This window comes from Zonotrichia albicollis, chromosome 1 (assembly GCF_047830755.1).
Source record: "Zonotrichia albicollis isolate bZonAlb1 chromosome 1, bZonAlb1.hap1, whole genome shotgun sequence".
Lineage (NCBI taxonomy): Eukaryota > Metazoa > Chordata > Aves > Passeriformes > Passerellidae > Zonotrichia > Zonotrichia albicollis.
The window spans coordinates 94,400,807-94,413,076 of NC_133819.1; the positions used below are offsets into that span (position 1 = coordinate 94,400,807).

Consider the following 12,270-nt stretch of genomic DNA (forward strand, 5'->3'; position numbering starts at 1 on the left):
CACAAATCCAAGAACAAGTAAGGCTGTAACTAGGACCTCATGGAAGTTCTTATTTGCAAAGTCAGCCAATACCAGGGCTTGAAACCAAAGACATAAAACTAACAAGCACACAAAAGAAATAAGAAGTGGGAGAATTTTCTCTAGACCAATTCTTCCTCAAAATGGAGAATGACATGCTTAGAGGTTCTCAGCTGTTAAATCAACTATACATGCAAGTCACTCTTTTGCTGAGACTAACAAAATTATGAATCATCACCATAATCATCTTCAAGCAAAAAAAGGAAAAAAAGAAGCCAACATAACCCTACTGGCTTTGGGCACAAGCATGTTCTCAAATTACTTCCACAGTTATGAAAATCCCACTCTTGAGCATCAAAGCCCAGTTGTGATCATCTGAAAGCTTGTTTAGTCAAATTATGCTGCTTGTTTGTAATATTAACTGCTAGTTCCAGTTTGGATTTCAGAGTGCCCATCCAAATGCACACAAAGCAAGCAAACCACAGCTGGTTCCAATGGAGGAAAAAAGTCCTCTTTTGTCCTCCACCCCCTGCTCCTCTCCAGAAAAATGCGAGCAGCAACTTACTTCTGTGGACACACTTCAAACTGAAAAAAAAGCTGAAGTCTTCTTATTTAAAAAGTAACCTGAAGTTTTCTTTTTCTTAGATTCAAGCTAGAAAAAGCCATCTTCACGTGTCAAGTTTAACACCTATCTACATGATAAACTAAAGGGGAAGGAACAGGACCTTTGTAGGTTTTGCTTAGAGCTGCATCTACTGTTCTGCACACCTGAACAGGAACCTGGGATTCCTTGGGATTCCCTTAGCCAAAAAGCCAGGGCACTCAGATGCCAGTCCCAGAAACCATTTGTTTACTGGACAGCGTGTTCAGAACCATTAGCACACATGGTACTGTGGAGGAAGCAGCTGCTGTGCAGTCTCACCCCAGGCAGCACAACACCCACCCCACAAACCCCCCTGGACCCATGGGCTGCTGAGGGAACCCTTCCTGCTCTGCCCAACACAGCTGAGGCAGAGCTCAGGACACTGCTCCCAGCAGGAAAGTGGCATGGAAGAGGACAGAGGAGAGAACCAAGGATGGTTCCTTGCACTTGGCTGGTATGACCCAAAGCTCAGTTTAAGCTGCCCCATGAGAAGACAGCTGGCAAAAGAGCCAAGCCTCCCAGCCTAGCCCCTGCAGGCACACTGGAAACTACTGATCAGTGGAACCTGACATGTGGGAATGCCATGGCAGGCTTGGGGCACTGAGGTCTGACAGGAATGCTGTCCAGTCAAATTGACTTGTTCACATGTTCAGCCTGAGGAAAGCCCAAGAGTCAATTTCATTTGCCTGGGAATAGCACAATAGTAAACAAATGCAAAAGATTTCACTTGTGCTTCCTGCATGACCAAGCTTTTTAAGGCAAGGGAGCTAGAAGGTGGTTCTGTAGAGGAGAAGGGAAGAATCAAGAGATTTAAGCAGATAAAGAGAATGACTTTTTGTTTAAAAGTTAGTATTACTGCAGTAATAGTTTAGCTGATTTATTCACCCTGTGCATATACACAGGCAGCAACCACTGTCAGCAGGTCTTTTCAGAAGAGGGGAAAAAAACTGCTTCAGCTCATTCATCATTCTAATGAGGCTGATAGAGAGTATCACAGTAATAATGGGGTTTGCAGTGCCACTCAGCTTGGAGACTGGGTGCTCTGCATTGTATTCAGCCAGGACTTCAAGATAACATCCGCCGTGTATCTTACAGAAACTACAAGTTCTGATAGCCAAAACTACTGATCTGCTTCTCTAAGCCACAAAGTTCATCTTATCATATCCCTTCACTGAAAGATACACAAGAACTGGTGTCTGCCAGCAAAGTCTCTGCCAGAACAATACTGCATTTCACTATTTGATAAACTAACAGTTTTAACAAGCAGATTAGTTTTCCATAACGAAGTAAATTACTCAGGTCTATTTAAATAATGCAAATACTGCATCTAGTATTGCAGAAGTCAGAGAACAGGAGGAATGGAGGGAACTTAAAAAGAATTTAGTCTGACAGAGCTTATTATAACTGAAAAAAACAATTCAGAAAAAACTGTACATTTTGTTTCACAAAAATAACCTCTGCCCCAAGTTCCTCAAAGTATCAGCCAATCAATCAATTTGTTGTCTGCAGTTTGATGACAAAAAGCACACAACAAAATGCAACACATCAGGCAGGAGCCCCAAACAAAAACAGATGCCCAGAAAAATGTCCTGATAAAAGTTGTGTTAAAGAAGAAGGAAGACCTAGCTAGCTAATCAAAACTTACACAGGCTGATCAAGAGTAATCAACTGCTTTCTCTGGCTTTTTTTCTGGCTAAAGGGTACAAGAGGTCAGAGGAGATGAGGGAGCAGGATTTTGAGGTTTGTTTACTTAGAGAGCTGTTGTTTTGTGAAATGAAGGAGTTATTTGCAAGCAAAAGAGGGCAACTTTTTTTTTCCTTTAAATTTTGAGTTTCAAGATGTTTACAGGGCCAAAAATGAAGCCCTATGTTTATGAGGTGCCATCCCTCTAGTTTATTGCTGACTTTGAAATCAGGCTATTGTAATAAGAAGACATCAAAGAGCAACATTTAGCAATAAACAGGAGTTACACTACCCACCTACTTCTCTCATGAAGTAAAAAAATCAAGAACAGAAAGAAAACTAAACACTTTCATCCTTGCATAGACTGTAATTTCTGGTTACATCTGAGATTTGCAAAACCGGCAAGACCTAATCAGGCATGCTTTATCAGAGAGAATGAGCAGAGGGCAAGAAAGAGGAGGAGGGAAATGTAAATGGTTTTGTGCTTGCTGACTTCACCTGAGACTTCAGAGCTCTGCTGTCACATTCATGCCTCTGTGTCTTTGTTTCCTTTTTCTGCCCCAGTTCCACCTTTCCCAGCTCACACAGCATTCTCTGGCTCTGCTCCCAGCCTCAGAGTGGCTGTCACTAGTGGCAAGAAGCCACCAAGCAAGCAGATGCTCTCTGCAACAAGTTTTCTCTTCAAGGGCTCGCTTCAGAGCAGCTCTGTGTCACTAAAATGATCAACCTAGTGGAAAGTGTGAGATTTTCTGCTCAGATCTTGCTATTTCTTTCAAGAGAGAGCCACAAGAGCAAGACAGCTTCTCTTCTGTTTGCCCTTCACAGAAATCCCATCAGGGACAAGTTTCACTAGCTTCAGCCCCAAACTTTTTTTCCTGATTGACATCATGCCAGACTTCTACCCTTCCTCCTTCTATTCCCTCCTTTTACTCTCCCAGAGAAACACAGCCATGCTTTAGTATCTTAAATGCTTACAATAGTTTCTCTTACCAAAGAAAATCAGCGGCTCCCCTTCTTTTTCCTGCTTCTCTGACACAATGTTTCACATCTCTGTTTGTTTAAAGAACAACCTTTGTAACTCCTTCAGCCCTCCCCAGGGGTCTGTAAGGCTCAGCTCAGGACAACACTTTTCTCTCTTCTGCATCTCCTTGGAAGAGAAATTCTTCTGTCTCTGCTCCCATCACCCTCAGACCACCTTCTGCTCCTGAGATGCACCTTGCATTCAGTCTCATGTGCTTGGCTGTCAGCTCAAGGGCAACTTAAAGCCAAAGTTACCCTTTCCTCTGCCTCACCTCATTTCACAGCTTTTGAGAGCTAGACCGCTACACTGCTTATTTAGCCTCACCACCGCATGGCAGTCTGTGAAAATAGTTATCCACAAAAACAATTTTTTCAGCCTGTTTGTTTGGAACCACCATCCCCTTCTTTGCCAGCCCTGCTCCAGCAGCTCCTCTCCTATCAGGCCACCCATGTAGCTGCTTTCTCCCTACCATCCCTGTCAGCGCTGCCTCCAAGCAGCACACTGCCAGCCCTCCTCACTGCCTCACCTCCTGAGATTTAAATCCCTAGTGCCACCCTCCTTCAAGAAACAATTGTTTGCAGGAAAGCAAAGCCTTCAAAATAAATCTGTGATTTAAGTGACAAGTCTACCTTTCCAAAAGCAATCTTACTTTTTTTTTATTCCAGTTCCCTGCCTCTCTGGGAACAAACCAAAGTCTGTTTGCAAATGATGTAAACCGAGACGGTCCTGTGCAACACACACTCTATCACACCACAGGGCTTAAACAGAAACACAGCACAGGATGCATACAGCCATGGTCACCATCAGCATGAGGGAGAAAAGGAAGATTTGGCACCTTGCCACCCAGAGGGACAAAGCAATCAGGTCTGGTCAACAGCACAGCTTGCTGCAGAAAGGCAGCCCTGCCCTACTCCAGGTCTCCAGCGAGAGCAAACCACTTTGAGAACACTTACTGAGAGGTATCCACATGGATACAGGAAACCTGCAACCAGTAAGGGCTCTGGCTGGTTGCAAACTTATTTAAGACCCTTTTAGCTGCCGCCAGAGGCTTCCCCATGAGCTCAGTGCCAGTAACAGCTGCAGAGAAGTAATTTGATGCAGATGCACACACACCCCTGGCCAGACCTGAAGGGGAACTGGGAACAGCTGTGCAGGGTGGAAGCAGGAGGGATGGCACAAGGCTGGGTGGCCCTGGGGCTGGTGCACCACACCAGCCATTTCTGCTTGAATGAACTGCAGGAATTTCCAATGGGAATACATCTGTACAGGGAGATTTTGCCTTCGCTTAGAGGAAGGCAACATCTCCCAAGGTCCATTTCATCTTGTAACTCACAGCCTTCCACTGTAAAGGTCATTAGAGACAAGCAGTGAATCCTTGGAAAACCTTTCTCTTCCTAAAAGCTCAGATTAAGTGCACACAAAGTCTCTTAGAAAGGGAATGATAAGGGACTACAGAGCAAGGCACTATTAATTGCACCTCTGAAGCACTCCTTGGAGGTGGCTCGTCCTGGAGCCTGTTAGACAGAGCCTCCACAGGTATTTTAACCTCACACAGGAGACATTCCTTTCTGACTTGGCTGTAAACAACATTTAATTTTCTGAGGTGCTCTTTAAAGTTGAAAGGTCCATTGTTCAGTGTCCTTTAGGATGTTTCAGTGTGGCGAGACTAAATTTGAGAAGACTGCTCACATAAGACAGACTGGCTGGACGAAGTTTTAAGCAGATCAGAAATTCCCAAGTTAATAGACTAAAAAGTATTACAAACAGGAGAGATCCTGCTGGAGGCAAGATCAAGAATGAGAAAGCATGGGAATACTGGAACACAAGATGGCAGCTTTCTGGGCAGTGCTATCCATTCAGTTAGCACAGCTGGTACCCAAGCCCATACCAATATACTTGCTTCAGGAACGTTGTTGGAGGAACTACCATCTTTCTGTGACAAGACAGACCTGAAACTACATCAGACCTGAGCACCAGAGCATGTCCTCCACCACACCATGCTCTGTGACACCAGGTAGCTCAAAGAAGTGTTCCAGCCTTCCCTGTATCTCCTGGAGGCATCACTGCTCCCACAGTGCCAGGGTACAGGTCAGAGAAGTGAGCTACACTGTGCAGGTGCTCCTTGCAGCTGTCACCTGAACAGAACTATCCTAGGATGCTATCCCAAGAACTATCCCAAGTTTGTGCCACACTTTTCAGCTGAGAGGTGTGGGCTCTTGTCTGTGAAGGGCAGCAAGCACGCACAGGAACCGCTGCTGCGGCTCAGCTGAAAGCTGTGCTCACTTTCTCTCATGGCACCTAGCAGACAGACTTAGGGTTACTAGCTATGACCGCTTCAGAAAGCTATCCTACTATGAAGAACAAAGATTTGTTTGTAATGAGAGAGGAACCAGGAGTTTAGTAGGTGCTATTTAGCACATCAGAATAAGCACAATACCTGCTGTGAAAAGCCCAGCAAACTGGGAGGGAAAGGAACAGAGGCAACACTTCTTAAGAGATTAATGTTTACAGTCTCTTTCTCTTGACACGTTTTGCAACAATCCAGACTGTCTCAAGTTGCTATTACTGTGGCACACTGTCTTTATTTGAGAGGGGGAAGCACTGCGGTTTTCTGAGTCCGTGCCACATTTGGTTTGCATACAATCAAATACGTTTTCAAGCTCAAAAACAGAAGTTAAATCAGATGGTTACAGGGCTTTTTACTGCACTTATTTTAGTTTTATGCCAGGTATGAAAAGTATGACTTTAACTTGGAAGAATCTAAAGTACTGCTTAAAATCTTTAAGCAGACTTAAAGGCTGTTTTAAGATTCTGTACCATTTTAAGAGCGCCGGTTTTTGATCTATTTTGAAGCGTGCTACACATGGAAAACTTTTCTTAAAACTTCAGAAGGCCTGTACAGCTTCAGGGTTAGAGTGAAATCAAAGTACACAAGGCTGGAAAACACAATTTGCAGATCTCTGTCAGTTAACACCAGACAGTGCAGAACCAGATCTTTAAAATCTGTTTAGAGGGGGCTATTAAAAGTAAGCTTGCTCTTTCTGCTGTTGCTGCAGTTTTAACACTGCTTGATGCTACACTTTATACATTTCAAATACACAGTGTGTACATACACTGCCATAGCTGAAGAGTCATGTCCAGCAACAGCCATGCAACACCAGCAACTTTGGCAGGGAGGAAGATGCAAAAGGTTTAAACCATCAATCTTTATGGAACAGCACAGGCACACTTCTTCTAAGAAGGGGGGAACAAAGCACCCACAGGGTGTTTGAATGCTACATCTATCTGCCAGCTGGGCAAGCTTGCTAAAGCACTGACTGCTACCCATGCCTCAGACCAAAACAGTCTTTCAGCTGTGAGTGACTTCATAAGACCATGGAGCACTGATTCCAAACATGCTTTTTGAACACCGTAGCAGTATCATGTCTACTCAGGACACATCAGAAAATTATTGGAAATGTATTGATAATCCATTTGCAGCACCCATCTAAACACCAGCATTTAATGAGAGTCAAAACGGGATAGGAAAAGAGAGTATTAAAAAATATGGTTACAATTAACTGGTTCTATTTATCTTAATGGGTTTGTTTATAGCAGTAGGATGTTAGTCACGTTATTGTTAATTTGTAAATCAGTTTGCAATGCAAGGAAACATGACACCATTAGTAAGGCAGAAATGTGACAGTCAGCACGTGAGTCAGGTAGCTGTGCTTTTACAAACCCCAGCCACTATCAAAAGTTCCATTGTCCGAGAGGGCTCATCAACAACAAAGGGTTCTTCTGCACAGCACTTTTATCAGGGAACGACGAGCACATTTAGCCAACTTTGAAATCATGAAAATTAGTTCTTACTAGTACATACAGTTCACAGGAGTTCATATAGTAGTAACAGAAAAACAGTACTCTGCTGCTTTTAAGCCAGAAACACGGACCTGTCAGTTTCAAAGTAAAAAAAAACCCAAACACACTTTCACAAACAATTCCAAGTGCTATCATTTAAAGGCCCGGGGCAATCTTATACTTCTACTATTCCAAAATTTCTAAGAGATTGGAAAAGAAATACACATTTGGGCTGATAGTTACCCTCCCATTTGAAAAACTGCATATAGTATTCAAGGGAAGAAAAAAATAAAATCTCCTTTCACTCAGAGCAAGACAAAAGAAGATTGGCTACATGGAGTTAGAATTCAAGAAAAGTTCCACCACTAATGTAGGAATTCCTACTTTAAAAGCATTCGTTCTCCTGTAGGCTTATATCCATGGGCAAAAAAGCCTGTAACCTCTCTGTAAAGCTAAAGACAGAAAACGAAAAATAGGTTAAGAACTCTGCCTGTAGCCACAAGATCCCAAACAAAACAAACACAAAAAGCCCCACACACTGTAGGCACTGGAGCTCTTGGTAAAAGGGAAAAAGGGGGAGAGAAAGGGTCATCTGGAAACCTTTTTCAGAGATTAGAGGCAGTTTCTTGAGAGGGGACAGACACTTCACTTGTCACCCGGCAGAGAAAAGGAGCCAGTGAGTACTGGACACATGAGAATACACAGTTGTTCTAAGCCCAGCAAGCTAATGTGTTTTCAGATCCTGTCTAAAAGGGCTGAAACATTAATCCTGAGCTACAGAGACAACACCTAGATAAGAATGGAGCTTCTAATTTATTTTGTCATGAAAGATGGGATAGAAGGGCTAAGGTATAATTACAATTCAATTAACATTTTCTTATGACATGTGCCAACTTCTAAGCAGGTTTTTCTTTACTCTTCCTCTTTTCTATCTAGCAATAAGTTTTAAAGTGTTTTGATTTTAGGGCCAGCTCTCTGAGGATGAGGGTGACAAGGGAAAAAAGCAGGGAACTGAACAGAAGGGAACTTCTTAAAGAAGATGACTGCAGCAATTTCCACCACTGCCGTGCCTGAAGCAGAGGTGTGCACAGATGGCAGAGGGTTTTCCCCTTCAGCATTTGCTGCAGAACAGAAATCCATTAAGCTTTTGTAGCACCTTACAGTCACCCAGAGAAAAGTGACCTGGCACACACAAAAAGGTACAGGGAAGTGCCACAAAGCTCATCCTTCTGCAATGACAGAGCCAGGGAATATATCACTGCCAGTGTCCCCCCACGAAGTCACAGACATGAAAAATCCATGGACACAAGAATCATGAGCTGAAGCATGCTCTGGGCCATGTTCCCAGCAGGGGTGATGGGTCAGGCTAGGTTCAGCAGAGCTACAGCCTGGTTCAGACCTGCAGAAATCCAATCATCCACAAGCCTCTCAGGCCCACTGGACAGAAAAAGAGGAATACCACCTGCAGGTTTTGGCCCAATGGCACAAGAAGGATGTTGAAAACTGGAATGAGTTCAGCCATCAAGATGCTCCCTCCTTCTCCTCCTCCCTCCCACCCCCTACCCCTTCCAACACACAGATACACACACACTCCCTGCTTTTAACAAACCTCTGGCACACATCAAGAATCTTATAACTTAAGGATACTTGGGGATTTCCAGAGAAATAGCTTACCCAGCATAGTACTTAGCACTGACAAACTGTCCCCTTTCAATAATCAAGGGCACAAACTGACTTCCAAGAACTTGTTGTTTTGGAGAAAATGAAAGAAATTCGGAAAATCCAGAAAAATCAGATTTCACAGCAGCCATTTTTGAGTTGTGACTAATGCAAGACACCAGCAGGATGCTGGTTTATCCTTAAGGAGGGAACCACCTGGTTATCACAACAGAGGCAGGGATATCAAAGTTTGCAGACGCTGGGGTTATCTCCCATCCAACACCCCACAACCTTTTTTTTTTCCCAGAGCTCCTTCAGATCAAATTCACTCTTCAGAGGAGAAAAGCTATTTCACACCACTGTGTAAAAGCAGCACTCTCTCACACTCAGCTCCTCTGCTAAAAGGGATTCCACCTGCCCACGGACTGCCACTTCCCCAGCCTTTGAAAAGCCACCAAGAATCCCTTGATCCCGGGCCAGCAGCATGCCCTGGCGCAGAGGCTGAGCTGCACCCACCTCCGCTCACCTGGCAGCCCGCGCTCCCGGGCGATAGCTGCAAAATCATGAGTTCTCAGACTCAACTTTCAAGTTCTCTGGCAAGCCCAGGCAGGCCTCATACTTACAAAACACAAGCAACTAAGTGTTTAAAAGGTTGGCTACGCAGGGCTACCAAAAGTAGCATTACTGAACCATTTTGTTCACCCGGCCTCAGATAGTCCATGCAGACAAAAAAAATCTCAACTCTGTATTTCTAGATGATTACAGCACAACACCACAGTGATCCACAGGGACAAGGCTGCCAGCATCACAACCCACCGTACAAGAGCAGCGTGTTTTTGTAAGAGTTATCAGGTTTTCATACAGCACCTTCCCAGGTACCATTGGCTTTTCACTGGGCCTCCTTCAGATCACTGAAGAGTAACTCTGTGAGAGGGAGGCTGTGAGCTTTACAGGCAAAATAAAACCATCTTGCAATGTCAGCACCGACAGCCAGCTACATCAACAGCCCGGCTGTTATTGTGCCCAAGTCATGCTAACAGTAAAACTCACCAGCTCCAGGAAATTCAACAGCACAGCTTCCACTGACACACGCTGCAGGGTCACAGATCATCGCTGGGTGCAGCCCTCAACAGGGAATTTTCAACTTAGCTTCTATTTCAAGTTTTCTTACAATGCAGCAGAGTTCCCCATACTAATTTCTGGGCCACCAGCAGTGACAATCCTGAGCTACAGAAGGCCTTCAGTCCCACCCATGTAAGTTTATTTTCCTTCCCTCCAAAAATCCACAATCATTCCTAGGCTTACAATCTCCCTGCACATCACTCTGTGTCTATAGAACCAGGTAGGATTCACTTACAGAATTCCTGCAGCTGTAAGGGAAGCTACGAGCTCTTTATTTTAAGGTTGCTTTCTAACAGTTAATAGAACAAACTCAAGCTATGGCAACATTGAAGTAGAAGAGAGAGGATGAACCTAAAAATTCTTGTATGTGGTCAAGGCTTTAGTTTCACACTCACAGAATGTAAGGGGTATAATTCAGAAGACAGGATCTGGAGCGTTTGGGAGCCACAAGGAATGTCGTGGGTGGGTTACATCTTAGAACCAATACAAGCCGAACCAAAACTTTCCAGCTATGGAAGCAGAATGGAACTTTCTAGGCCAGTTGAGCCCTTTCAAGAGGCAACAGCAGGTTAGGAAATAAGGGCCTGAACCCACATTTCAGGTGCCATGTTTAGAAATTATTGGAAGCTCCCTTGAATGCAAGGTACTTCTCCCACTGAAGCCATCTCTGTTCCATGTGCTGCTCAAGGCCATTTGATCTGAATGCAGATTTTAACAGCAAAAATGGACAAAAATGAGCAGCACCAAGCAGAGAGTCCCAAGGACATCACCTCCAATACCACCTCAGCAGGTGATCAGGGACTCCAGGAAAGTTAACGTTATCCATACTCTTTTCAACTTATGCATTACTTACACCTTCCTGTAATACGTGTATAAAACACGGGCTTTTGGGGAGATTTCTCAGTTTTGCTTAAACGCTACTTATTTTTGTCTTCAGAGGCAAGACTGTGATGTGCTGGTTCAACCGAGAGTGACCAGAGTCTCTCGACCAGAGCTGAGCACGACCAAGGTCAGGCACAGTCCCCGGCACCATCCTTAGGGCGGGCAGCTCCGGCAGCCCGGCCGATCCCGGCTCCTGCCCAGCCCCACCAGCGGGCACAGGCTGCCGTCGGTCCCGGCATCCCGGTACAGCCGCCGCAAGAGCGGGAGGATTCCCTCTGGCAGGTCTCCCTCTGGCTCCTGCGGCTCGCACCTACGGCAGCACCGGCGAGGGGACCCGGCCCTTCTCCCTCCCGGTGCTCCTCTCCTCAGAACGCGTCGGGCCGCCCATCCCGCCTACCGGGAGCCGGTCGGAGCGCTGGGCCGGGGGCGGCGCCGCGGCCGCGCCTCCCGGTGCCCCCGGGCCGAGCCCCATCCCGCCCGCCAGGCGAGGCCGGCGGCGCTTCCCGAGCCGCCCCGCGAAGTTACGGCCGGAGTCCCCGCGGCGAAACAAAAGATGGAGCAGGAGCGGCGGGCGGGGAAGGGTCGCGGTCGCGCCGCCGCCACGGCCGGGCAGGGGCGGCTCGCCAGGAGCTTTGCCCGGAGCGCCGATCCCGCCTCTCCGCCGGCCGCCGCCAGCCCGTCCCCGCTCTGCGGGCTGAGCCCGGGACTCGGCTCCGGCCGCACCGGGCGGGGAGGGCACACACGGGGGAAAGGGGCGGAGGGCTCCATTCATTTTCGGGAGCACCGCCGGGCAGGGGCGCTCCCGGCCGAGGCCGCGCCGCGGTCCGCTCACCTTACTCTTCACTTCCACCGCGCTGCACTCCAGATACCGCAGAGTCTGAGATTTGTTGAAACTCCGGTTCATCTTCCCGGCCCCGCTGCCTCCCCTTCCCGCGCCGCCGCCGCCGCCGCCTCACACGAGCCGCCGGCCCCGCTCGCGCCGCGCTCCGCTCCCGCCGCGGCCACTTTGTTCCCGGCGCGCGCGCGCCAACGGCAGCGGCGGCGGCCGCAGGGATCCGCGCGGGGCTCGCGCTCCGGCTGGGCCGGCGGCGGGCGGGCGCCTGGGCCCGGCGGGACACGCCCCCCCGACACGCCCAGGACACGCCTCCGGACACGCCCTCTCTTGCCCCGGACACGCCCCTGGGCACGCCCCTCACGGCCCCGGACACGCCCCTGGACACGCCTCTCACAGCCCCGGACACGCCCCCGCTCGGCCCGGACACGCCCCTCCCGGTGTGGGAAGCGGCCTCCCGGGCCCCGCTGCCGCCGCTGCCGCGCACGAGGCCCAAAGCGCCCCCGGTGGCTCCCCCGGTGTCCCCCCCAGCGCTCGGAGGTGCCCGTTGTGCGCCACAAAAGAGACCCG

The 12,270-nt window shown here is 47.6% G+C and overlaps 1 protein-coding gene across 1 annotated transcript in view; it reads right to left on the reverse strand.

Annotated features, from left to right (window-relative positions):
- Positions 1-11,999, reverse strand: part of PARD6G (par-6 family cell polarity regulator gamma) — a 65,508-nt gene extending 53,509 nt beyond the window's left edge. Inside the window, exon 1 of the mRNA XM_074547316.1 lies at positions 11,701-11,999. Within this exon, the coding sequence (XP_074403417.1) occupies positions 11,701-11,772 (72 nt within the window). The 5' untranslated portion in view covers positions 11,773-11,999. The remainder of the gene's footprint in view (positions 1-11,700) is intronic.
- Positions 12,000-12,270: the final 271 nt, after the last annotated feature.